Source organism: Anopheles coluzzii, chromosome 3, assembly GCF_943734685.1.
Source record: "Anopheles coluzzii chromosome 3, AcolN3, whole genome shotgun sequence".
Classification (NCBI taxonomy): Eukaryota; Metazoa; Arthropoda; class Insecta; order Diptera; family Culicidae; genus Anopheles; species Anopheles coluzzii.
The window spans coordinates 6,978,864-7,002,861 of NC_064671.1; the positions used below are offsets into that span (position 1 = coordinate 6,978,864).

Genomic DNA, 23,998 nt, shown 5'->3' on the forward strand with positions numbered 1-23,998 from the left:
ATGAAAAATGCCTTTTCTTGCCTTCTACGCACACACACACACCTTTCCCCCGGGGGGGAGGTCCTATTGTTTTGCATCTAGCAAATGCTAGCCGGAACCAACATACCTTTCTCCGTATTTGTTGCTCTTGTTTGTATCTTTTGCTTTTCCATTTCTCGTTTTTTTTGTGTGTGGAATCCTCACCCCACGTACCTACCACCCGGTCTGTCCTCGTGCCCACCACCCGGTGGCACAAATGAAGGTTAAGGAAAAGTCATTATTTCATGACGACATAAAGTTCTGTCAACATTTTTCAAATTTTGTCTTCCCCGCGTTTTTTGCGTTTCTCTTTCCCTCTTTTCCAGCGCATTATGCGGTTTGACCATCTGGCTCGGTATTTTGTGTGTGTGTGTGTGAAGGAATAACTTTCTTTGCGTACGTCACTTCCACTTGCCAACCCAACCCTCACTTCGGCAGGTGAACAAGCAGAGGAAAAGTGGGAAAATTGGCGAGATTAACTTTTTGATTCCTTCGTCCAACAATCCAAACCCTTTTTGATTACTACTAGACCCATCTCTGTCTCTCTCTCTCTCAAGCTTCCTTTCTCTCTTTCTCTCATGTACCGCTTGATCACATGCTTCTTCTTCGTCTCACTGACTCAATCAATTTTCCTATCGTCAGTTGGCGCCGTCGTTTGCGTCGCAAAACGAGTGTGACACCTTCATTGAAAGGCGCGCTCGCGCCTGTCCTTGAAGCGTGCGGGACGCAGGGCGGCCAGCCGGAGCAGCTGAGAGGACGATGAATTATTCATAAAAGTTACCGGAACACATTGAGTGTCAAATATCTCGTTACTCGTTGCTGGCCCGCTCGGTGGCTGCTCGGGTTGATGCAGCAAGGCCTCGCGACCGGAAAGTTTACGGAACAGCCCGGCCGGTTTGCTTTGCCATTCCAGGAAGGAAAGGACAGCTTCGGATGCGCTCTGCCCCGATGTGTCGGCTAATCAAATGACGATTGGTTCGGTCGAGTGTACTCCCCTCAGCAAGTGCTAGTGTGTGTGTTGTGTGTGTGTGTGTGTGAGTTAAAGTATGATTCCCAGAGGAAAATAACGCAAGTGAAAGGTTTCCTGGCCTCCCCAAAGGGGCAGCCACGCAACGTCAGGAGAAGCGTAAGCGAGAAGGTTTTCATTAGGATTATTGAAATCGCTAAGCCCCTTGTGTCGACAGCTAGTTTTCATCAGCATTCAACAGCAAACGGTCGGTGAAACAATATAAATTCTAAGTGGCAAAAAAAAACAAAAGCCCGCTCCAGGATGTGATAACAAAGAAAGGAAGAGCAAAGCGAGCGAGCAAGGCTCGGTACCACAGGGTGTATAATACGCCAGTAACAAAACAGGACGAAATTCTTAGCGACAAGCAAGCTTTCTGCAAGCTCCTCATAGCTCCCATTGTCCCAGCCGGGCGGGCTGAGTGACATCAGGTAAATTGCTTTCAACACTTTCAACACACTGAACCTGACGTACTCGGGGGATGGGGAGCTGTCGGTGCTATCACTTGCTGGCTTAAATTATTTATCACCTTTATCGGTGGTTTTCGCGATAAGGGATTACAATTACACAAACATGTGGGTATTGGCAATAGGGTTAATCGGCACAAAAAAGGGTTTGAGTTTAAAGCGCTTTAAATAATGCCATAATAAGATTATTGTGCAAGCCCAATTGCATAGCTTCAGGCGTTTTGTATTGCAAATTGCTTACGTTTAGGATGAATCAAATGAGCGATGAAATGCGCAAGAAAGGGAGTTATGTTATTTTGATTACATTATGACTCGACCTAAAAGGACACGCTTGCTCGTGGATATTTTGCCCGAACACCCACACGGTCATACGAAGCATAAATTACACACGCAGTCCGCATGTACTTAAAATTAATTTGCTTCATTCGCATTCCCTCGCAGTAAACAGTAAAACAAGATTAATAACGACCCAAAGGTCGTAATTTAAATTTCAAAACTAAATCAACCGGCTTACATACACACACACACACACTCACATATATACCCTAACAATTTCGGTAGCCAAAATGGTGGAAAGTCCTTTCTCATCCGAGTGTCTGTGTGTCTGTGTGTGTGTGTATGTAGTACGGGATTTAGACTGAAGCCAACCAGCCAATCCTATCACGCGCAATAAACGCGTGTCTTTCACTGATGCTTTAAATCCCTTAACCCCGTTTTTTTCCACCCAAGCGCAAGAAGCCCACCCGCTTCCGTAGGGTGTGTGCATTTACGAAATTGTTGTTGCGTGATATTTTATGGTGCAATACATAATCGGTTACAAACCGTATATCATCTGGTTTTTGTTCGATTTAACACACCGGAGAGAAAGCCCCGGCGGCGTGTGGTTGTATGCGGATGCTTCACTGTTGTTTTTTTTCTCTCTCTCTCTCTCTCTCTCTCTCTCTCTCTCTCTGTGAAGGGAACTCGCACAGCATTGGCGCGGTTTGATATGCCTGCATGCCTGTGCGGTACTGTGTGGAGACAATGAGCAGAGTTACGACCCTCCAGGGTGCTATTTTGGCGTCTGTTTATCGGGTTAGCGGGCAGAGCGTAGCGCGTGTAGCTTTCGCCTTCCATTTCCGTACTCAATGGTTGCAGATATATGAACATACATCTTTCGCTTCACTAATGATCACGTATGGGGTGGAGTGTGTCGAGAGAAAGTGAAACAATTCGTGGTCGGTCCCTTTTTAGGAGTGAAAAATCTAATAAAAGGTGAAACAGGAAAACGTTTCCAGCCGTATGAGTAACGATCGGAATGGGTCAAAGGTTAGCATGGAACCGTATTTTTGGTGGCTTGTTCTTGCTGTTTGTGTTGCACACACTGTCATCGTTGGATGATTGAAATATCAAGCCCTTTTTATGGTGGTCTAGAATTGGCAGTAAATGTCATGCAACACCTTCAAAGTGAGCAATTTCATTATTGACTTACTCAAGCATGGTTTCACTCGCAGCAAGCGCAACAGAGTATTAATCAGCAAAGTGTTCGGACAACCGTCACAGCTTAGACTATAATCCGCTTCCGAGAGCAACCGCAAAACCAGCAGGAAAATAAAACTCGTAATCGACTAATTGGCATCTAATGACGCACGGTCTGTGGCGGAGGACTGAATCCGATCGATTGACAGGCCACTTGAGCTCACTAGCTCTCTCAACAACCACAATAATTCAAGTGACCTCATTAGCTGTGTGGTGAAAAGGGGCATTAAAAATTGCAAATGGGTCACGAAATAGGCAAACAGAAACGAAAGCAATGATTGAGGATTTGTTTAAAATAGTCACACGCTAGTGTAGTTGTCTAAAAAGCTTCTCCCTTTATCACTTGCATGCATGCACGCTCCGGAGCTCTATTCACACTGACCGTCAAGCCTCAATCGATGCAGCAAAGGATTTGAGGGCACCCATAAATAAAACTTAGAGAACAAAAGATTTCCGCTGTTCCACCACCACGTAATGATGTCTCGTTTCGCTGATCGTACCCGTAAAGCACAGGAAGCCCCAATCCCACTACGGAAGCATTTCACCAAGCAAGGGAATGTTAATGGCAGGACAGGAATTTCGGCACTTTGCTTCTTCGTTTTTTTTTTGCTTCCTCCTTTCCGTCGGCTTTTCCCCGACACATCCGGTGAGGGGAAGAAAAAAATGGAACTACACCATCGCTAATCCGTACAAAATTGTGTGAACTAGCTGGTAGGATGATCGGTACACAGGAGTGTGCGTGAAAGAATCTCTTTTTGGCGAGCCGTTTTGGGCTAAATATTTCCACTCAAAATGCTTCCATCACTAACAGCAGCAGCATTAGCAGCATTCTTGAGAGTAGAGCAAGCGTCACAAAAATCCTTCCCAACTGTGTCCCAGTGTCCGTGAGAATGTTTGAGATTTTTTTTCGGAAGGAAAAATGTGAAATGGCCATGCAGAAAACATCGAACTAGCTGGGTTGTAGCTGATTATTACCTTGCTTCTCTGCCACACAGACGGTTCTTTTGTTTCATATTTTTCTCTTCCCTTTATCTGCTGAATTTGAGATTTTGCTAGGCTTGATTGCTCCGAAAAAACCTAGTGGATGATGTTGTATTGACTCAACGGATCATAACAAGCAATCCGGGTGCAAACCGGTCCCAGCACGACCGTTTTGCCGAACGCTCCAGTCTGGGCTGTGTCGTTCCAATAAGGATTGTTCCTTCCCTTTATTGGCAGGGTGGAGCGCTCCCACTCACATTCAGCTGACAAGTTATTTCGTATTTCATTAAGCCCGAAATCGGCACGAATCTATCGTGCTCGTGGGTTTGTGTGCTCTGCTGCAGTCAGTCACCCACATGATGCTGTAGCTACGGGCGACCTTTCTCCGACACCTACGGGGCCGAGTGTGTTGGTGTGTGTGTGGAAATTTCGCTCGAACGAGGTGGCTATGATTGCGATGTGGCCACCCACCAGCCCCGGTCGTGATGCAGTCGGTTGTGTGAAATTGGACCTTTGGCTGTAGTAGCACACGTCCTTACGAAGAGTGGGATAGTTCTCCCTTAAATAGCTCCAACTAAAATAAGACAGCAAAGGAGCAGAGTGTAAAAAGAGGAAGGAAGGTTAGTACAGTAATAATAACGAAGTGATAAAAATAAAACGTACGAGGCGCTGGACTATTCTTGTCGGGCAACTAAATGCACGTTAGCCTGGGATGGTGTCGCCTTTACTTACTGTCATGTGTGAGGGATAGAGTTGCGGGTCAGAAGAAGAAAAAAAAGTCTAACTGTTCCTAGAACGCTTCTCGCCGTGGCTGACATTAAACTTTCAGCCCCTTGCACTTGCCAGGGTGAAAAGAATCAACCAATTCCTGGAAACCACAGCCTGAAAAATAACTCTCTCCCCCACACAAACACACAGGCGTGCTTCCATTAATCATAATTTACGGAACGCGGTGATTCATGCAGCGGATGGAGCGCACGATGACGTTGCGAATTTGAGGTTAATTTTAAAACCAGATTAGATAAGCCTTGAATTTGAGCTGGCAGACCGTGCTGCGGAGCGTTCGTTGCCGAAAAATGAACTGCTATCCTTTGCTCCATGTCGCTGGTCATCAGCGAGAGTGATGGACTGTTTGTGGGTGTATGTGTGTGTGTTGTTTTGTCCTCGTTGCCAGCAATTTATCATCAGCTGTCGACTAGAGGATGGTTGCTTGGGGGGTGTTTTTTTCCATGGTCGTGCGTGTTGACGAGCACGAATCAATCCATCATCCTTTCGGTAGTGTCCGAGAGGTTGCTGAAAGCTAACTTTGAAATCATATGTTAATCTTTCGAGCGCTGCAGTGATAGCAACGGGCGCTAGTCCAGTGGAGGATAACGATATCATCCCTTTTGAGCTAGGCTCCAGTCGGGGCGTACCTTTCACCATTACACTGCTCGGTTTGGAGTGGAGGGATGTCTGATAAGTTTTCCATTTTGTGTGCTGGCCCCACAGCCACAGGGCTCAAAGTTGGTGGGTTTTTCATGAAGTGCTTTCAAGGATGCTGTTTTCAACTCTCGGCATCTCATCTTGAAGTGGGGAAAAAAGGGCATCAAGGATTTGAAATTTGAATCGCAGGAAGGATAAAAGAAGCGATAACGCTCGCTTTGTTAAACGCTTAGTACTCCGTTTCCAGGAAAACGTTGGAGTGGTGCATTTAAATCTCTGTTTTGTGGGTAAGAATTTTACTATTTTTTAAAAATAATTTTCGTTGTTAAACTTCAAGTAGTAACTTCCCGACCAAATTTTAAATCTCAATTTATATCCTCATAGCAATAAAGCTCTTTATGCAAAAGTTTTCGCCCATCGCACTCCAACTCCTAATGACCACTCCGCCCAAAAGCAGCAACCGTGTGTCCAGGGCATCTTTTATCTCCCACACGCCCCAACAGGCGTCAAAGCTGCTGCTTGTCCGGCTGCGGTTTGCATACAAATTATCGCCAACCGCCGGGAACGACCACCGAGACGTTTGTGGGTGCCGCACGTACGAGCGACACGAGATTAATAGTTGCTAAATGAAGCAGGAAACCTTTACATCCTCTGCGCCGGACTCTGGTTCCCCTGCGTTGCAGACATAGCGGTCCAGGCGGGGCGGCTTAAGGACGCGCAAGGCTGTGCCTTTAATTGCAGGGAGCACGAATGCCACGAATGAAACTGATCCCTTGGCAAACCCGGATGGTCGTGGATGGTTCGCTTTCGTTGTAAAAGACCTAAATGAATATTAAAAAAAATGAACAGAAGGGAAATTGGGGTTAGGAAGTGGAAGTGAGAGGACACAAAATAATAACAATAATTAACCGGCAATCAAGCTCGTTCGGGGCAAAAGGGGCATCGTGTTACTCTCTTTCTCTTTGTATTCAAGATGATAAGGGTAAGATTTTTCAACTTCCTTATTTAATGTAATTTATCATTAAAAGTTCCATTACAAAAGGCGTTTCATGGCAATAATGGACCAAATTGGATGAAATTCTATTATTCTCACACAATGTGTACAAACTGCCAATGGTAAAAACTCAGCAAGAAACACTCCAATTTCAAACACAATCACGTCACAACAACAAAGAGCTGACAGGAAACGGTTCATTTAGCATAAATTTAAATACCGAGCACGTGCGCCGATGACCGTTCAATGTTACTGGGTCAGTTTTACCCGCGGTCAGCTCCAACGCTACCAAAGCGCTCTTAATATTCATGGCGCTGTTATGCCATTTAAAATCGAAACGCAATTTAATCTCCCACCTGAGCTTTTCGATGGGAGGAAAACAACCTTTCCAAGACATCAATCGCAAATGAACAGATTTGTGTCGGTGAGTGTGTTGTATGCATTTTTTTGTATGTGATTTTGTTTTTTTACAATCACTTTTTCAGCGAAGAGAGACACTACACTACCCTCTCTATTGGGATAATTCACACGAAAGCGATAACAAAAGCCAAACCTTTTAAATGGCGTTGAGCAACGCCCGGCGGGCCAATGAAGCCATTATGAAGTGGGTGAAATAATTGAATATTCTGTCTATTATTGACCAATTTCCTGGAAGGGATGGGGCAAACAAAGCATTTCGATCGCTTTCGAGAGCGGATTGATGAAGTGGAGCGGTACCATTTAATAGTTTGATAAATTCAATTGCCACATCAATTTAACAAATCAAAGCTTGATTTAGTGGCTTTATTGAATCACGTTGGATTCAGGATTCTTGTTTTCTTATTTAAAAAAGGAAAGAAATAGGAAATAGAGAGGCGTAGAGCAAGCAAACCAACCGTTTGAAATCATAGGCTAGTGCCTTCAATCGTAACATCATAATCCAGTGCTACAAAGTTCAATATCCTGACTGAAAACGATGATTGAATACTTTTTAATATGATAATCTAATCACGCTTCGTCTGGAAAGGTTAAAGGTCTTCAAAATTCTTAACCCTCAAACATTACAACTTCCAATCCTTGGTGTGAGAAACTCAACAGCAAAACATTGATTCAATTGCCATCCAATTTGGATGTGTGTGTGTGATGATAAGCGTCCAACTTGCCGCCAGCAAAGAAAGAGTTCACATGCTGTAGATTACATTTCTTCTTTTGCCCGTTTTGCTACACCTCGATTAAATTAGCTTCAGCTAGTTTTTTGATGACGAACCGCCAGTAGTACCGATCATGCAGTCTCGTTTGATAACCATCAGCAAGCGCTCCGCAAGCCAAGAGCCACGACTGCTGACGGCAATATCATTCACTTTTAATTACTGCTTAATTTGGTTTAATTTCATTTTCTTCTTGCCTGTGAGATTAAGCGGGTGGAGGTGGAGCAGTGCTCATCAAGAGCTTGAGTGCACTAGAATCGTGTTGAGAGTTGTGGCCTGCGCTTCTGTAGGGTTTGAGGGAGCTTCAAATCGAATGAAACACAGCTTTTGGCAGCTGAAGCAACCGCTCCGTTCATTCCGGTACAGTTCAGGAGAGCCTTTAAATTCATGTTGCTTGGAAATAGTTCCCGCAGAGCAGATTTTCCCACCGGTATTCTCGGTTCGTTATTAGCAAAATATTATTTTCATCTTGCTTCACCAGATTCATTGCAAAAGCACCAAACTGGAATGGCAACGGTAGGGAAAAAAGGGTAATGCGGGCCGACTTAACGCAACGTTGTGAGCGTATTAGCTTCGACAGTCCACAACCCACAAAACGGCTTATCGTTCAGTGCATCGGAAGGGATTCCCGCCTACCCAGGCCAACCCGCACCAACGCTGCCCCTTGACGCTAATAACTTTCCAACGACCACGGTAATGAAGCACTGCAAGCAAGCGCTCGTCAGCCTGTCGCTCGGCTCCGCTGGATGCAAACCTCCTCTCCACGCGCGGCAAAGATTCGCTTCATCTACTTCACTCGCAGCGCCCGCCTTTCTTAGCTCTCTTCCAAAGCAAACAATCTCACTGCCCGTGCGTCCATCGCACACATCCATTCACGCCCCGAAACGCCCGCTTTAATAATGCATGCACCGAGAACCGAGAGCGCAAACATTAAAGGATTACGCTTCATTGCAGCTACCAACGATGGAAGGGTTCTTTCGCTTTCCCACTTCGCTCCCACTACCCAGCAATAGCCTGCGAGTGGGTGCATGCCACTGGCTGGTTGGCGTCGGCATGACATGAAAATTGGTCACACGTATTGCTGCACCGTACTGTTCGAGCGGGGCGGTTCGTCGAGTTATTCACACGTAACCATTCATTCTGGCTCATGGGCTGGCTAGTGGAGGAACCCTGCTCGAAACACGGGGCAGACGTTCAACGACACTCCCGTTGCGCGACTCACCAAACCGGCCCTCCACTCCCTCAAGTGCATAATAAATATAGTAGCAGGCTGTACATCTCGTAACTTGTGGTGCGATAGATAGAGCGCTACCAGGCGTCTCCATCGAATCCACCCCGGTACAGACGGGCGGCATCTTGAGACGATAACGGTACGGAACGTGCCGAACGTGCCGGGACGCCTTCGTCGGTATGCCAGCGGCAGTGACACTGGCAAGCATTATTATCGAACCGAAAGCATGTGCTTGAATTATTAACGGTCGCCTGTTCTCTCCCGGTTTGACAGCGACCTGGGTGCTGATTGGCCCCAGAGCCGGCAGCGGAAGACGATGGAAACGATGCGATGCGTAAGAAAGGACGATCGAACGTTTGATTTAAGCTTTCGGGGTTTGGTTAATTAATTAATATATGTATGCTGCATTTGTTGCAAATTGATAGTTGTTATGGGATCAAAAAGCATTATTGTGCATGGTAAGATTGTTTCACAGCAATCATTCATTAGTAAAATGAAAAATAATAATTATAATTCAATACAATCAACTGTCAAGTCTCTCAATTAGTTATTTATACCCTTTATTCGCTTAAATATATGAAAAAGAGATCATAAAACTATTTATTCACTTTATTTGCAGCAGAATGCGTAACTCAAGCCATGTTACAGTCCATATTTCATCCATCCGTTTCAATTTCCACAAAATGTTGTTGACGCAAAAGCGTCTTTAAGCTTCACCTTGCAAGACAAAGAAAGTTTGAAACCAGATCTCTGCCACAGACCCCTTCTTCTTTTCCTCCGGCACTCTCTGCTCTGCTCTGCTCTGCTCAATAATTGTTATTGCTTTCATCCTCATGTACATAAATTTATGTCAAGTCGTTAAAACGGAACGACTCGCCGGGCGCATTCTCTGTTCTTTCTTCGCAAGCAGCATTCTTCACCAGCAGCAGCAATCGCACACACCAGTGCCAACCAGCGCTGTCTTAATAACCCCGGGACACGTGTTGCGGTCGGTACTATCTCTGTCTCTTTTTCACGCTCTCTTTTTCTCCCATGCACTGTACGTTCAGGTTGCACATTAATGTTTGTTCGTGCTCATGACCAACCCGCATCTGTGACCTCGCCATGCGGCGGCCCCCCTGTATCGCCGAAAGGTCAAGAGCCGGTGCAGTGCAGTGCAGGACACTCGTTAGAATGCGTCAGTACGCTTTACGTACGGCACAGCTTCTTGCGTGTTTTTGTGCTTCATTTTTATGACTTCACAAACACACAGACACACACAGACACACACAGACACATAGTTGCACACGTGTACCGTGGGGCTGCGCAGCAGAGGGTGAATTTATGTGCACAGGGTTGAGCCGAGAGTGTTGTGCGGTACATACTTCGGGGCTTTGCGTCTGGTATCACTTTTCATTGCGGTCGTTTGTAAAGTACGGTGGCCGCTACAGTGTGTTGTCGTGTGTTGGCATAATTTACAAAATTTGTGTAATTGCAAAAGCCGAATGAGTGCCAACGGGGGTCGCCAGAGACACGCTCTGGGAATGAAAGATAGCTGAAGCTTATATGAGCAGAGAGTGATAGAAAGAGAGAGAGAGAGAGAGAGAGAGAGAGAGAGAGAGAGGGACAGAGAGAGAGAGAGAGAGATGTTATTGCTAAGGGAAGGATTTAATAACCAGAAAACATAAAATAATTGAAATAAGGTCTCTTAAATGGCTTTTGCAATGAAAATTGCATACTTTCAGGCGTGTTTTGCACTAAATGAAGTGAGAATCTAACCAGTTTATTTAAACATATGCAAATAATATAGACTATTTCACTCTATCAACGGAAAATGATGGATTTTTATGTGAATTTTATTTCTTTACTACCGTTACATTCTCGAAACAATGTATCAAAACATCATGCATATGCAACACGCTCCGAGTTTCCACCACGTCTGCTGTATCGAATGAAATGATGAATGTTCAAGAGCTCATAAAATTATTGCAGTCCGTTCATACACATTGTTCCAGCACAAAACGAAGTAGAAAAAGGGAAGCAAAATTTGATATCAATTCATAAATCCATCGTCACGTCACGGAGTGGAACCGTCCCGGTGCCAGCTCTACCTCCCAAACGGGCTTCATCACGTTCGCGTGTCGCGCTGGAGGAAGAGTTTTAGATTGCAATTGGAATTTGATTATCGTACATCACACGCTTACGAGAACCAGTGCCATGCTGCCAGTGTCACGAAGAATGGCTTCAAGATACTCGTGAGCAGAAAACGTTGCCAAACGAATACATGCACACAGAAGCCACTTCTTGGCAAGTGTTCTCTCAAGCGGTAGCTCAATGGTTCTAGCTCCCAGTAGGAACAAAAAAAAAAAAAAATAACACCACTCCCACAGTGACAAAAAAGGGTCGACTCTGTCTGAGAAACTAATAAGCACTTCGTTACAGCCATAAAGTGTACCGTGACCGACGGCGAATCGTTCTAGCTTGCGGTGGCGACGGAGACTCTGCACACTGCCAAGATACTTTGTATGCCGCTAGCCTGAGAGTGGTCGGCTCGAGGAGGCAAAACTGACACTTGCAGGGGTTGAGGCGGGTTTTACTGCCGTGCCGTGCTGCTCTGCCCTGCTCGGAGTGTTTATTTTGGACTGTCGGACGAAAGCACTACTTCACCGGACGGTCGACCATGCTGGGGTCAATGGGGTTGGCGGTAATAATGAGGCGGTAGGTTTGGAGCGCGTTCTCACCACTCGACCCCGCACCATTTTGTGGGAGGCACCGAAAAGCGTCCGTTTGCGCTCTGTGGCAATTGAATCGTGTCCGTTTACGTTCAAGTGCCAGTTAAATTTAGCGGAATGAGCTGATGGCCATGCAATCGTGTTGGAAAGAGAAGAGCAAAAAAGAGCGAGAGAGGAAAACAAGCGGACATGCTAAGTAAATGCGAAACTGTACAGTGCAGTTGGGCAGTTAAGGCGGTGCATTCAAGCAGTGCACTTTCGTTTCCAACCAAAGTAATCCATTTCCAATCTCTTCCTGGAGCTGGAAAAAAACACGAAGGTGCATCTTCCTTTGTAAACCTTGTTACTCGAATGCCCGAAGGTAACATATTGCTGTAACAAAAAAAAGGAAAGAAAAAAGGAAAACACCTTTCCCAGCGCCGGCAGAAAACATATAAATTGCTTTCGAATGCCATACACAATGGCGTAATGGTGCACCCTCGCTCCAAATTCCCTGCAGCATCGGCACCAAAAACAGAGCACCATACACAGATGTTCGCTTCGGTTCGGATTTGCAGCTGGATGCTTTCGCTGCCCTGGCGATGGTTTGGCCGGGAAGGATTTATGTTGTGCTCGGGAAGGAAACAAACCTGCAAGAAGGGGCAGAAGGCGTTGCAGCTCGGTGGGAGCGTGGAAATCAATAGATCTTCTTTTTAAATTCAATTTTCCAACCCACACGCCCATTGCGCGCTGTGCGCCAGTCCCGCAGGGGTATCAAGCGAGTTCGGATGGATTTCTACGTCACAGCAAACAGAAAGCACAGCTTCAATTTATTCCGCTGCGGAGCGGGTGCTCGCTTATCGTCAGTGAGCAATGAGGTTATTTATACGTTTTACCCAGGCCACCTTCAATACTTTCGCCCCAAAAATGGGAAAGAAAAAGACCAACGAACCCGCTTTACCGCTAATGACTCTCTCTCTGCAGTTGTGCTGTTTTGCATAAAATTTACCATCGGGGGTTTTTGCGGTGGAACGATCAAAAAGTTTATAATTTCGTTCCGTACGGAACGGGGTGAAGGACGGTCCTTGTCACGCCAGCGTTGTTGCTTCGGTTGCGCGTGCATATTCACGCGAAATTAAAATGTCTTCCCGACCGAAAACTGTCTCCAGCGCGTGTTGAGTGTCTCGTTACGACTCGTTCTCGGAAGCGTTTGTCACATACACACCATCAACTCCAGCGTGTGGTGGTTGTAGCGAGTGTGTGCGGCAAAATCTCATAAACGAAGCTGCAAATATACTTATTTTATTATATTAACAGCACGCGCTACGCCCTCTCCTCCGCCACGGTTCAACCCCACTTTTACCGATGTGCAACTCTACTCTGCTCGTGGTAGATCTTGGTTCGTTTTTTTTTTTTTAATGAGACCTCTCCATACCAGCCAGAAACTGGGGCAAAATCATCACCTCCGTTGATTTTGTGTAGTCTTCGGTGTCTGTGTTCGTACACGGGCAGGAGCTCTTTTTCGGCGGAACGAGCGGTGTAGCCAATGTGGTTGATTTTCAGTGACGCTAACACATAGATGCGACCACCAACCCCCAACCAGAAGGATTCGCTCTTGACCCGCGTACCCCAGCAACCTCAGGTTTCGGTGGTTGTGTGTGTTTGGGGAGTAATTTGAATTTCACACAAACAGTGCCACCCACCCGCGAGCGTATCGAAATTTCGCAATCACTAGCATCGCTTGGGAGCATCCCCGGTCCCAAGGCACGTCCACACTTCATCACGAATGAGTGCACGCGGGCTGGAACACAGTCACACACACGCCCACGTGTTTGGTTGAATGTTAGTAAATTATGTTAGGGAAGGAAGCACACCGGGATGGCACGTTGTTTGCATTCCCGGCGAGCACGTTCCGCGTATCGATCGGGGATCGGTGAGTGAGTGTACGAGTCCTGTTTTTTTCTCTCTCCCTTCTTCTGTACACATCTCTATCTCACTTCCTTCATCCAGCTTCCGGGCGTGCAATCTAGCCGGTTCAGCCGGTCGAAATTAACCTCGCGCAAAGTAGAAACACAAATAAAGCGTGCAATTTAGCGGTTCAGCTCGATTGGTGGGAAAGGAATGTAATTATTCATCCGACGGGTTGGGTCGGTGGGGTTATTGTGGTATGATGTAAGCGCGTGGATGGATTGTGAAGCAACCGTGTGTGTGTGTGTGCGTGTGTGTGTGTCGCGCTATGGAGCTTTAAGCTTCAATTAAACATCAGCACAGGGAATGGAAGGTGCAGAGTTTAGAGTGAATAATCAATAACTGCGCAATTACAGCAGAATCCTTTGTGGATTTAAGCTTAAATTTAAGATCATAGTAATACATTTCATCATTTTTTAGTGAAAACAATGCTTTTTTCATTTGGAATTCATCACATTACTCTTAAACTTGTTGTAAACAGTCCAAAAATAAAAAATGTAAACATTTAAGCTTCTAGCCTCTAAACACCTGTAAAACTTGTCAAAAAGAACTATATTTATCTTCAGTTATTTCTAGAAAATACCTTACTTAACCCTTGTTAAGTCGAATTTGCTAATTTTATTGCAGACAACTTGTGCAAAAAATACAACAACAATGTAAAAACGCTCAAATGTAATATGTTTTGCATACTTTCGGACTGTTAGAACCTTTACAATTGTCGCTTCTGTTTCTTTTCGCTTAGATCGATGTTTAGACCTTCAAATTTATCATACTGCGTTAACAAATGATATATTGTAAATGTAAAATAAAATGTGGAAACAGTTTTCCAACTGAAATGAAAACTGTTGGATTTTGGGTTAACATTAACATTTCCGATATGAATTCAAATAAGAAAACACATATGAATTAGAAGGAACTAAACCATAGGATATAGATAAAACTACTTGAATAATTTGGACTGCATGAAATGAACTGCTCGAACTACACGAATGAACTTTGTAATGAATTATGTAATGAACTATGGGACAAACGAATACACAGTTGCAAACAGACCGGCGATTAAGGTGCACTCTTCTCATTCTCATCAAATTTATACTTAGCTAATATCACAATCCAGCACTTTAGTGAATATATTTCACATAAAACCTCTTCCTTGCGAAAAAAAACCGATTATTGCTTCCAAATTTGACCCAGATATTAGTACCGCATTGAAAGCATCCTGAAAGCCTTCTACCTCCTCTTATATCTTCCATTAATTCCAACCCTAGTTGGCATACTGCACTGCACTAACACTGCAAACACTGCATCGTTGCTGGCCTCCGTAGGCACCCATCGGGTCGTAAATGTGCCCGTCGATGTAGCCGATAATTGCATGTTTCTCGGTTCGGATGCCAGCCCGCCGTTCGGAACCTGCGGCAACATATGGCGAAACACGGCAGCAGCATTTGAATGTATTATTGTTTGCATACACTCGTGTGCCTCGTGAACGGCGAATGGCGAATGTATGGCTTAGCACGTGTGTGTGTTTCGAACGATTGGAATTTGATTACTGGGCGTGAGCAGATGGGCACGTTTCCGAGGCGGGCCGTGCCAGCCAATGCAAAGATAATAATTTCATAACAAGCACTATTGAAAAGCCACCCAAATCGATGGTTTTCAATTACGGTCACCATTCGGTGGAAGCGCTCAAAGGGGTCGTTGCGTGCCAAAGTTGTCACATTATTGCCCATTGAAATGCATTTTACATTACATGCCGTGCCGCCCTAGTTGCGTTTTAATAACGAATCACTTGTGATTGTGATTTGAAGTTGCACTCACTCTCCGCTGCCACAGTAACCATGGTTCCACGAGCAGTATTGTAGAAAGCATAGCAACCGTTGCAGGAGCCTCTTTGCTGTCATCCCGCAAACGTCAAAATCAACATCATCCACGCTCCAGTCATGGGGGACAGAATGGAGAAGGAACGGGCTGAAATTGTTAGTGTTACATTGAAGGACATCTTCCGCGGGGCGCTTCCATCACCGGCCGACCTGCTGCCCTGGTACATCCCGAAGTGCTTCTGGCGTTCGCTCGTTGACACTCGCCATATCGCTGCCTGCGAAACGGTCACACTGGCACGGCCCCTTCCCAGCGAACAGCTAGCGAACGATCAGCACTGCCCAGCACAGCCGGCCCGAGACATTCTGCTGCAGTGTGGCATCTCGCTCGCGCGCCTACACCACGCCCTGCACGTCCTCGTCGTCAGCCGTAATGGTGGCACCGTAAGACGATTGTTACAATTGACAAAAGAGCACCCGGCGGACTCGCTGCACGTGCTCGTGCTCAGTGATAGGAGCTCGACGGTGGAGGAGTTCCTACGGTCGTGCGACCCGGACCGTGTTACCGTGGTGCGCTACGGGCGGGCAGTGACGGTCGGTGACATTGGGTCCACATCGACCGCCCCAGCCATCCACGGTGTTGAGAGCGATGAGGAGATACTGCTTTGCGGCGATGGCAGCAGGGAGGAGCTGTACGAGCAGAAGCTTGCCAAACTGTTCCACAGTGCCCGGCTGGTGCTGGAGCAGCTGCGTCCGGAAGCGTGCCGGAAGGGAGTGGATCCGTGTGCGCTCTACCTTTACCGCACCTTCCCACAGGCCACCTTCGTAAACGGTTGCAAAATTAAGCGTCTTCGGTAATCCTTTCCACCGTTTTCGGTCGTTCTTTTCGCTGCGGAGCTGCGGATGGAAGGAAAGTAGCGCACGAACAGAATACACTGTTTACACTGCAGTGCTGAAGTGTGAGATTGTCTGTGAGTGTGTGTGTGTTGGAAGGTGCAGAAGGATGCTAATCCCGAAACTATTTCTTCGCTCCTCTTGAAGGACTAGGAACTTTGGACTAACAAGAAAGGGGAGAAAAAAGAAAGCACCCGGAACCGTGACTCGCTGAACATTGGGCGAACGGATAAAGTAGCGCAATCATCGTCATTTTGATCGATCAGCGTGTTGTCCGTTCCTGTGTAAGCTCCTGCGCTGTTTGTAGTGTGAAGAGAAGCAAAGAAACAATACCAACCAGTAAGAAACTTGTTTTATTTCCGTGCTCGAGCAACTTTTTTGTGCGTCGTTAGGGTGATGAGTTTTGCTTGTTTCTAGCGCGCTATCCATCTTGTTGGTGCGACGCGCGATTTCTTCATTATTTATATTTTCCACACAAACTGTTATACGCTAGCGCTGGCATACTGTTATACACTAACGAGGAATTATTTAAGAAAGGGTTTTTTTGTGGTTGTTTAAATTTGGCAGGCAAAAAAGGATCAACTGTGCTGTGATGCATTACGATGCACAGAGCAGAACAGGAATTACCCTCAAGCGCAGCAACGGAAAGAGCTGAGATAATGTTCAATGACGATAACGAAGCTGATGTTGAGAAAGTTCTCGTTCGAACTAGGCATGACGAAGGTGTTATCGAAGCTCAATTCAGCAAGCAGACCGAGCAGCTCATCGATTTTAAATTTTCTCTTTCTGGTCCCTTGGATTGTCTCTCTTCTTTCTTCCCTTTTTTCCATCCCCTCAAGACACTGAATGATGGGTTCAAGATGGAAAGTTTTCTTTCAATTATGAGCTTCCCAGAACGCCCGCCCGTACGAATCGATTCGCGGTGAGGAAAATCGATTCCAATGCTGCTTGGGCTGTTTTTCTGCGCCAGCCGTAGGGACAAAGCAGAACCATTTTTCTTCCAGCAAACTCCAGCGCTGGTTGGTGTTATCGCTGTTTTTGCCGTTCCTATTCTGTTGGACCAATCACGACCGTCCCGGGAACGACGATTTCCGGTCGGAGTAATGGATGTTTTTCGGTTGTCTTTTGGTGCTGTTGGGCAGTGTGGTGGTTGCAGCGAAAGCGAAAGAAAAAACCCCCCGAATGGTTGAATCTTTGCAAGCATTCCCAAGAGATGCTCCGCAGGCGAGTAAATTAAATTACTTACCCGATTTGAGATTTTTTTGTTTGTCAAATGAAAGGAAGTTGGAATGAAGCAAAAGGATGCTCGTGGCGGATGGTGCTTTCTATTCTGTTATCGTTGCGAGATAAAACTTTAGCCACAAGCGTCACAATTGTGTGCTTTGGTGATTTAAATCAATAATTTGACAGACGAAGATTGCAAACAACAAATTTCGGTGGATGTTTGGTTGGCTGTTTTTGAGCCATCATTTGCTTCCCATAGTACTTAAAGGTCAGCAGTGTAGAACGCCTAACAGTATGCAATATGATGTTATTTATTTTACAACAAAAGCCTAATTGCCTTAAATGATCTCATTAATCTGAGATTGGCTGATAAACGCCAACTTCTTTTTCTGTTTTTTTTTTCATATGAACCATAATTTCCGTCCTTCGCGTTCGTGCCACTAACCCTCCTGAAACAAACTTTCAGTGTAATTCACCGCTTCATCCTTGCTCCTACGCTCAATTTCATCTCTTTCAATAACACTTTTTTCTGCTCTTCTACCTTACCAAACAAACACCAGGCCGTACCGTAACTCCATTCGATTAGTGAGCTTAATCGAATTTTCCGGTCACGCACAGGCCTCACTTTTGTATGCTGCGTATTATTGCGATCTGTTTTTGTTTGTAAATACACACTCGCACCGGAATCCCATTATTGTGTAGTACAGCAAAAGGTAGCGAAAAAAAAAGAAATGAAAACGACTTGTCCAAAAAAAAAGCAGCCGAGCAGGAAACAAAGTCCACCAAACCGGGCCTATATTATTCCTGCCGCTGTCATGCCAAATGCGCACGGAAATCTATCCTCACTATCCTTATGGCTACACGTGGCTGGCTGAATGCGTTGCCCCCCAAAACACGGGTCGAAACGGAAAGAAAATTGTCGTTTTCGTACGTAATACGTCTCGTTTAGCTGGCGGATTACGAGCGGTACGTGACGTGTCTGTCGAGAGAGCACGCAGGTTGAAATGATACGTGCGGTACGGGCGAAATTGCTTCTCGGAACGGGGGGTGTTCCCCGTTGCCTTCGAAACCGGGAGCACTCACACACACCCGAGCAAGAAGAACAAAATGGTGGTGGTGCAACCAGCTTCCACAGGGAAACTGTGCCCCTTGTGTACTGACGAAAAGGCAGGAAGCTTTCGCGTTGCATTCCCTTTCGTTTGCGCTTATGGTAATAACATCTTGGTACCCCGCCTTTCCCTACCCTTCTCCACACTGACCTGAGAGCACTCCAGTCCGGGGAAGGTATCATTACCTTGCTCTTATCCCTTGAAATAAAATACTTTGTTTTACAACGTTTTGCGCTACTCGCACCGAACTCCCCGCACACGCTGCGACGAAATCAAATGCCGCCGAAAGCTCTCCGAGCTTTTTTTTACTTTCCCGCTAGCTTGCAAGGTGTCGAAAGGTATCGCACGGTACGTGGAGAGTTTTGTTTTTTTGCTCCACCTTTCCTGAAACACACTACCACCATACGGTTGCTAAGGGCACGAGATAAAACGTAGCAACGGTTCGTGGCAGTCGATACATGTTTTCTGCGAAATAATGCAGACCGAAGGGCGTTTGCTTTTAGTGGCACTTTGCAATAAATAAAAACAGCCAAATCTGCACCTGTACTGTTGCCACTGGTCCAGCCTCTCAAAAGGTTGTTTTTTTACTGGTCGTTCGATTCCCCATTTGGGTGCCACATTTGTGTGACTTGTTTTCTTGCACATTTCTCCTAAAAATACTGTCTCGATTTCACATTATCTGTCGCCCAACAACACAGCACGGCACCAAAAAAAAGGCGACCCAAAACGGAAACACGGCCGCACGGATCGAATTCACCGCCTCGGTTCCTAGAAGTAGTAACACACACCGACCCGTCTAAACGAAAACATGTATTTATTGTTCGAAACAAATAGCCCAAAATGGGCTGCAGATGCCGTAAAGCTAGGTGGATTATTTCCCCCCTCTGCACTGGTTTGCGCACAACCATCTCGCGCGGGGCGCTTTGAGAGCGTGTCCAAAATGGGTGGCACATTACAACAAATCCGCACGACATCGATGCTTCCTGTTTGTACTGACACCATTTTGGAAAGGGAAGGGTGGGATGGAGGGTTTGGCTTTCAATGCTACACCGCCTATCGACCTGAAATGGATCGGAACAGTGGGAAGTGCACACGTGGACAGAGCTGGCAGTAAACCTAGGGCTGGAGAATGTTGTTGCTCGCTCGCTGCTGTCTGCTTTCTAATGATGTCGTTTGCCTTTTTCGGGCAGCTTGTTATCGGGTTTATTGATAGAAAAGTGAATCTCGGCCCCTCGGGTTGGGAATGGGTGCGCATAGGTTGATTACGATATTGTGTGGTGATTTCTGTTTAACCGTCGCATGTGTGTGTTTTTTGCTCTCTTTTTTACAGGCCTTCACCACGCTTCGTCGCTGGGAAATATCGACACATCTTCGCAGGTAAGGGGAATTGAAATGAAATTCATATTTTTTGACATTAAAATAATCATCTATCTGACTAACAACTCTATTCCATCAATTATGATACTAAAGCAAAGTAAATTGCATACTTTGAGGCGCTTACAGACACCATTTGCTATTCAAACGCCTAAAAGTATGCAAACTTTGCGGAATTCCCATAAATATGCATTTTTAAAGCATATTTTCCCATAAATCAGTGAAAGCATTGTTTTCTTTAAGTTGTTGTGCCATTCTTCATCGCCTTAAGAATTCCCTTTCATCCCCATCACAATCATTTGTGTACCTCATTATCTCGTTCCAGGCGAAGGTAAATTTTGCGGCCCGCAGTTACGACTCCGAAGATGAAAATATGGGCCGAAAGAAGGGACGGCCTTTTGAGACGGGGCCCTGCTCGAGGGCTCCCGTCTACTCGAAGGGAGACATACGCGAACAGGTAAGGCTCGCCCGCGGTCGGTCGTGCGAAAGCGAACGAATCGCCACAGCGCCAAACGTTCCGTCGCATCTGCCTGGGAAATGCCGTCAATGGCTTTCTTCCCAAAAGAAGCTACCAAGACCAACAACAACAAAAAAAAAACCTTAACTCGATTACCCATCTACGTGACCCGTGCCTTTCAACCTTCCCGTGCCAATCAACCGCTGCGCCGTTAAAGTGCGTATTCCCGCGCGTACGCTATTGTGCCCGGCCAACTTGCCGAGCTTTCCGCTGCGGGAGAGGCAAAATTTTGATCTAAAGACGGCCTTCAACGTGGAGGGTTGGGTGCGTATTACATTAATATTCATTCGGGCGCCATTTCCCCCTCACTCAAAAGAGCAAACCGGGGAAACCGGCTGGTGGACGGTGCCAAAGCTTTGGCGGTCGCTTTGGGAGCCATTTTCAGGGCTGGCTCGCTAAATCTCCCAACGGAAGGCACGCGCTTTAATGAGATTGGCAGGTTTCGAGTGGCAAAAATTGTCGCGCTGGACGTTGAGTGGAGCTTGAGTCTTCGCCCGGTGGGCGCACCATTATGCGCAATTATGCAAAATGAGCACAAGTTGAAGCGGGAGACTTTGAGGGAGGCGTGAGGGTTGCTTTATCGTTGACACTAAAGTTGTCCCTTTTGCGGAAGCCGTTCCTGGCCCGTTTGGTGGGCGTTTGGTAAAAGGTTTCAGCACTTCCAACTGCGGGTGGTCTGGGGAGGACTGCGGCGCGTCTTGTGGATGTTTGTGGAAAATTTTGAAAATCATGTTGAACCATAATTGATTGCGGAGTCGTGGAAAAGCAAACAACTTTAAATGGGCACCTTGTTTCTGTTCGTGGATACGTTCTTCGTTTTTCTTCCACAGAGTGTTGCCAAAGCGACGGAAAGACAAGCTCCCAAGTGGCTGCTTCTAATAGTAGCAACAGCACTCGCTTGGGATAAAAGTTTGACCGAGAAAAGCAAAGGCCCGGTATGAAAAACATAAAAAGAAAACTGTTCTTGACCAAACTCTGCTAATGAAAACGGCCACAGCCGAACAAACTGACGCTCCGGAAGGGAGTAGAAAAAAAAACACAAATTGACAATGAATTCGCGAAAAAGTTTTGCCTTGTCCAAACGAATCTAACCCACCGCTTCTTGGCCCCCTCCCAACCGAACCATTCTATCTGTCGCTGCTCTCCCGGGAAATTAATAGCTTCCCTCGCTTCAAAGCCTTGGCGCACCCATTAATCATCGGCAAACCGCGCCCTCCGACCGGCTCGTACAGCCAGGTACGCCCCGGTCGTAAAGGTTTGATTGTTTGAAGATTCCTGCCCGATTACCGGAACAAACCGGTACACGATTTGAGTGATTGGGCGCATCCCGGTACACCGGTTTGATCATTTCGCAATCGAAACCCGGCTTGTGGCGTGATTGATGAGAAAGCGGGACGGATGAAGCCGCGACCTGGGCAGCCGGCCTGGGAGCGTGGGGACTGCAAATTTGCTCACCGACAACATTATCTTGCCCCACACCCCAACACACACAAACGGTGTACTTTTGCTGTGCTGTGTGAACTTTGGCGCAACGTGCGCGCTCGTGTTGGTGCTCCGGCCGCGCGCCGAGCTGGGACTTGGCTGACTTTGACATAACAATTTGATAGCGCAAAAGTTTTGCCCGCCTTCCAATTGCCCTCACCGCGAAATTCTCAAGAGAGAAAGGCAGAGATGGCGAACAAAAGCGTGTCTTGAAGGCATTTTCGAAGACATTTCTGAAGGCACCGGGGAGGCTTTGGGTGCGGTTGTGATGTGATGTGTGTATTTGGAGAGCGCATTCGGAAAGGAGCAAATGTGACATTTGTGATGGGCGAGCTTTCGGAAGACAGAAGGATTACTAATTCATGGACCACGGCCCGCTCAAAACGGGGGAAGATATGCTTCCAAATTTCATCATAAAATATTCAACCAATTAGCGGAGGATTGAAAGCCGAAAGTCGGTAATGTGAACAAATTTCGTCTTGTACTTACATGACATTCACTTTGTTTCGTGGAGCATAATTTGTGCTCCAATTGATTCACAAGAAAGTTATTTATTTATTGAGCAACATGTTGCACAGCGCAAGACAGTAAATAGTAAAAGCGAATGATACATCTCAATGCCTTTTCGGGTACGGAAAAGCTTCAATGCCACTGTAACGCCAACCATACACAAGCTGTTTGCAATACAACCGACGGACATCACGCCCTGCTGTTGATTGGCCCAGACTTTAATGCGAAAAAAAGAATATACAGCGCACAATTTACACACTGATTTCAATTCTTATTCAATTCACCACAACACTCCTATCGAAGGTAATGTGATCCTTGATGGAAGGCAACTCGATCGAGCGTCAACCGCCCTGGGGTGTGGGATTTGCTTTTGCGGTACGTCACCGAACGTCTTCCCTCGCTGCCTCGCTGATGAAATCAAATTTTCCTACCCACCGTGGATAGCGTTGATTGAATTTTTCCCCCATCTATTTGACGGTGGAATTGAAAACGCGACCCTACAGGGATAGAATTCAAGCTCGCGCACACACACACACACACACACACACACACACACACACACACGAGACTACTGAGCGGTTTGCCGCTTCAAACGCTTCCTGTAACGCTTCAAACCCAGGACAAACAAATCAAACAGCTGCGTGCTTGGCGTTTACTTGTGCAAAAGTGTGGGCGAGAGCGAGCAGCTGGAAATGGAAAATGTCAACAATGTTTGACAACAGGATGCTGAGCGGTTTGTGGTGTTTATTTTTGTGTGTGTCAACTTTTTTGGGGATTTATAATGGACACATCAATTTGGTTGTGTTGATTTTCAACTAAAGTCACCGGGTGTATGTCTTTCCTCCGAAAATGATACTGTTGCTGAATAGCTTATATTTCTGTCATGGGAACCGTGTCGACGGCAAGAATCACTTAAATTCGCCCAACAATGTTGCCAACTTATAATCAAAAATTATGATTTTATTCTTCTTGTTTTCCTCACAGTACTGCCTGACGGATCGACAACTCAACTCGATAGAGCAGCCACGGCGGGAACGATTTTTTGGCTGCTGGTCCGGCCGCAATGCTCCACAGTCGTTTCTGGGCGTCTGCGTGGGTCGGCGGGCGCCCTCCGACGAAAACCTCGCCGATTATGCACCGATGCAGCGCTATCCTAGGTGAGGAAAAACATTTTATCTCGTTTGTAAGGAAATCTTTACTTCTAGGCGTCTAAAAAAAGTAAATCGGCAGGAAAACGTATATCCTTACTGTGTTAGAGCAAATTTGCTTTGCAGATTGCATAGTTTTAGGCGTTTTGGAACCATTTTCATAGAATATTTGCATAAAACAGCTTACAATGATCAACGAAAGCAGTTAAACTTCCTATCAAGATTCCTAATTGCTGCGTAATTAGTAAGAAACTACGTAACTACGTAACAAGATCGCATCGGACCACAAATGATCCTTTTTCGTAGTGAATTTTAATCAACGCAAAGACCAACATCCTGCCTCATTACATTCCATAACAAAAAAAAAAGAATCTATAACTCAGTCTTACCAACAATCTTACCCTCAGCATCCTTCTACTTCTAACCCACCAAGTACAA

At 46.0% G+C, this 23,998-nt stretch overlaps 1 protein-coding gene across 7 annotated transcripts in view; it reads left to right on the plus strand.

Moving 5' to 3' along the window:
- Window positions 1-23,998, plus strand: part of LOC120957042 (uncharacterized) — a 117,924-nt gene that overhangs the window by 55,697 nt on the left and 38,229 nt on the right. For 5 of the 7 annotated variants that reach the window (XM_049609120.1, XM_049609119.1, XM_049609121.1 and 2 more), the window contains 3 exons: window positions 19,860-19,906; window positions 20,229-20,360; window positions 23,397-23,569. In XM_049609120.1, the coding sequence (XP_049465077.1) occupies window positions 19,860-19,906; window positions 20,229-20,360; window positions 23,397-23,569 (352 nt within the window). Of the gene's footprint in view, window positions 1-180; window positions 1,456-19,859; window positions 19,907-20,228; window positions 20,361-23,396; window positions 23,570-23,998 lie in introns of those variants that run through there. The other 2 variants (XM_049609122.1, XM_040378969.2) reach the window with 2 other exon arrangements.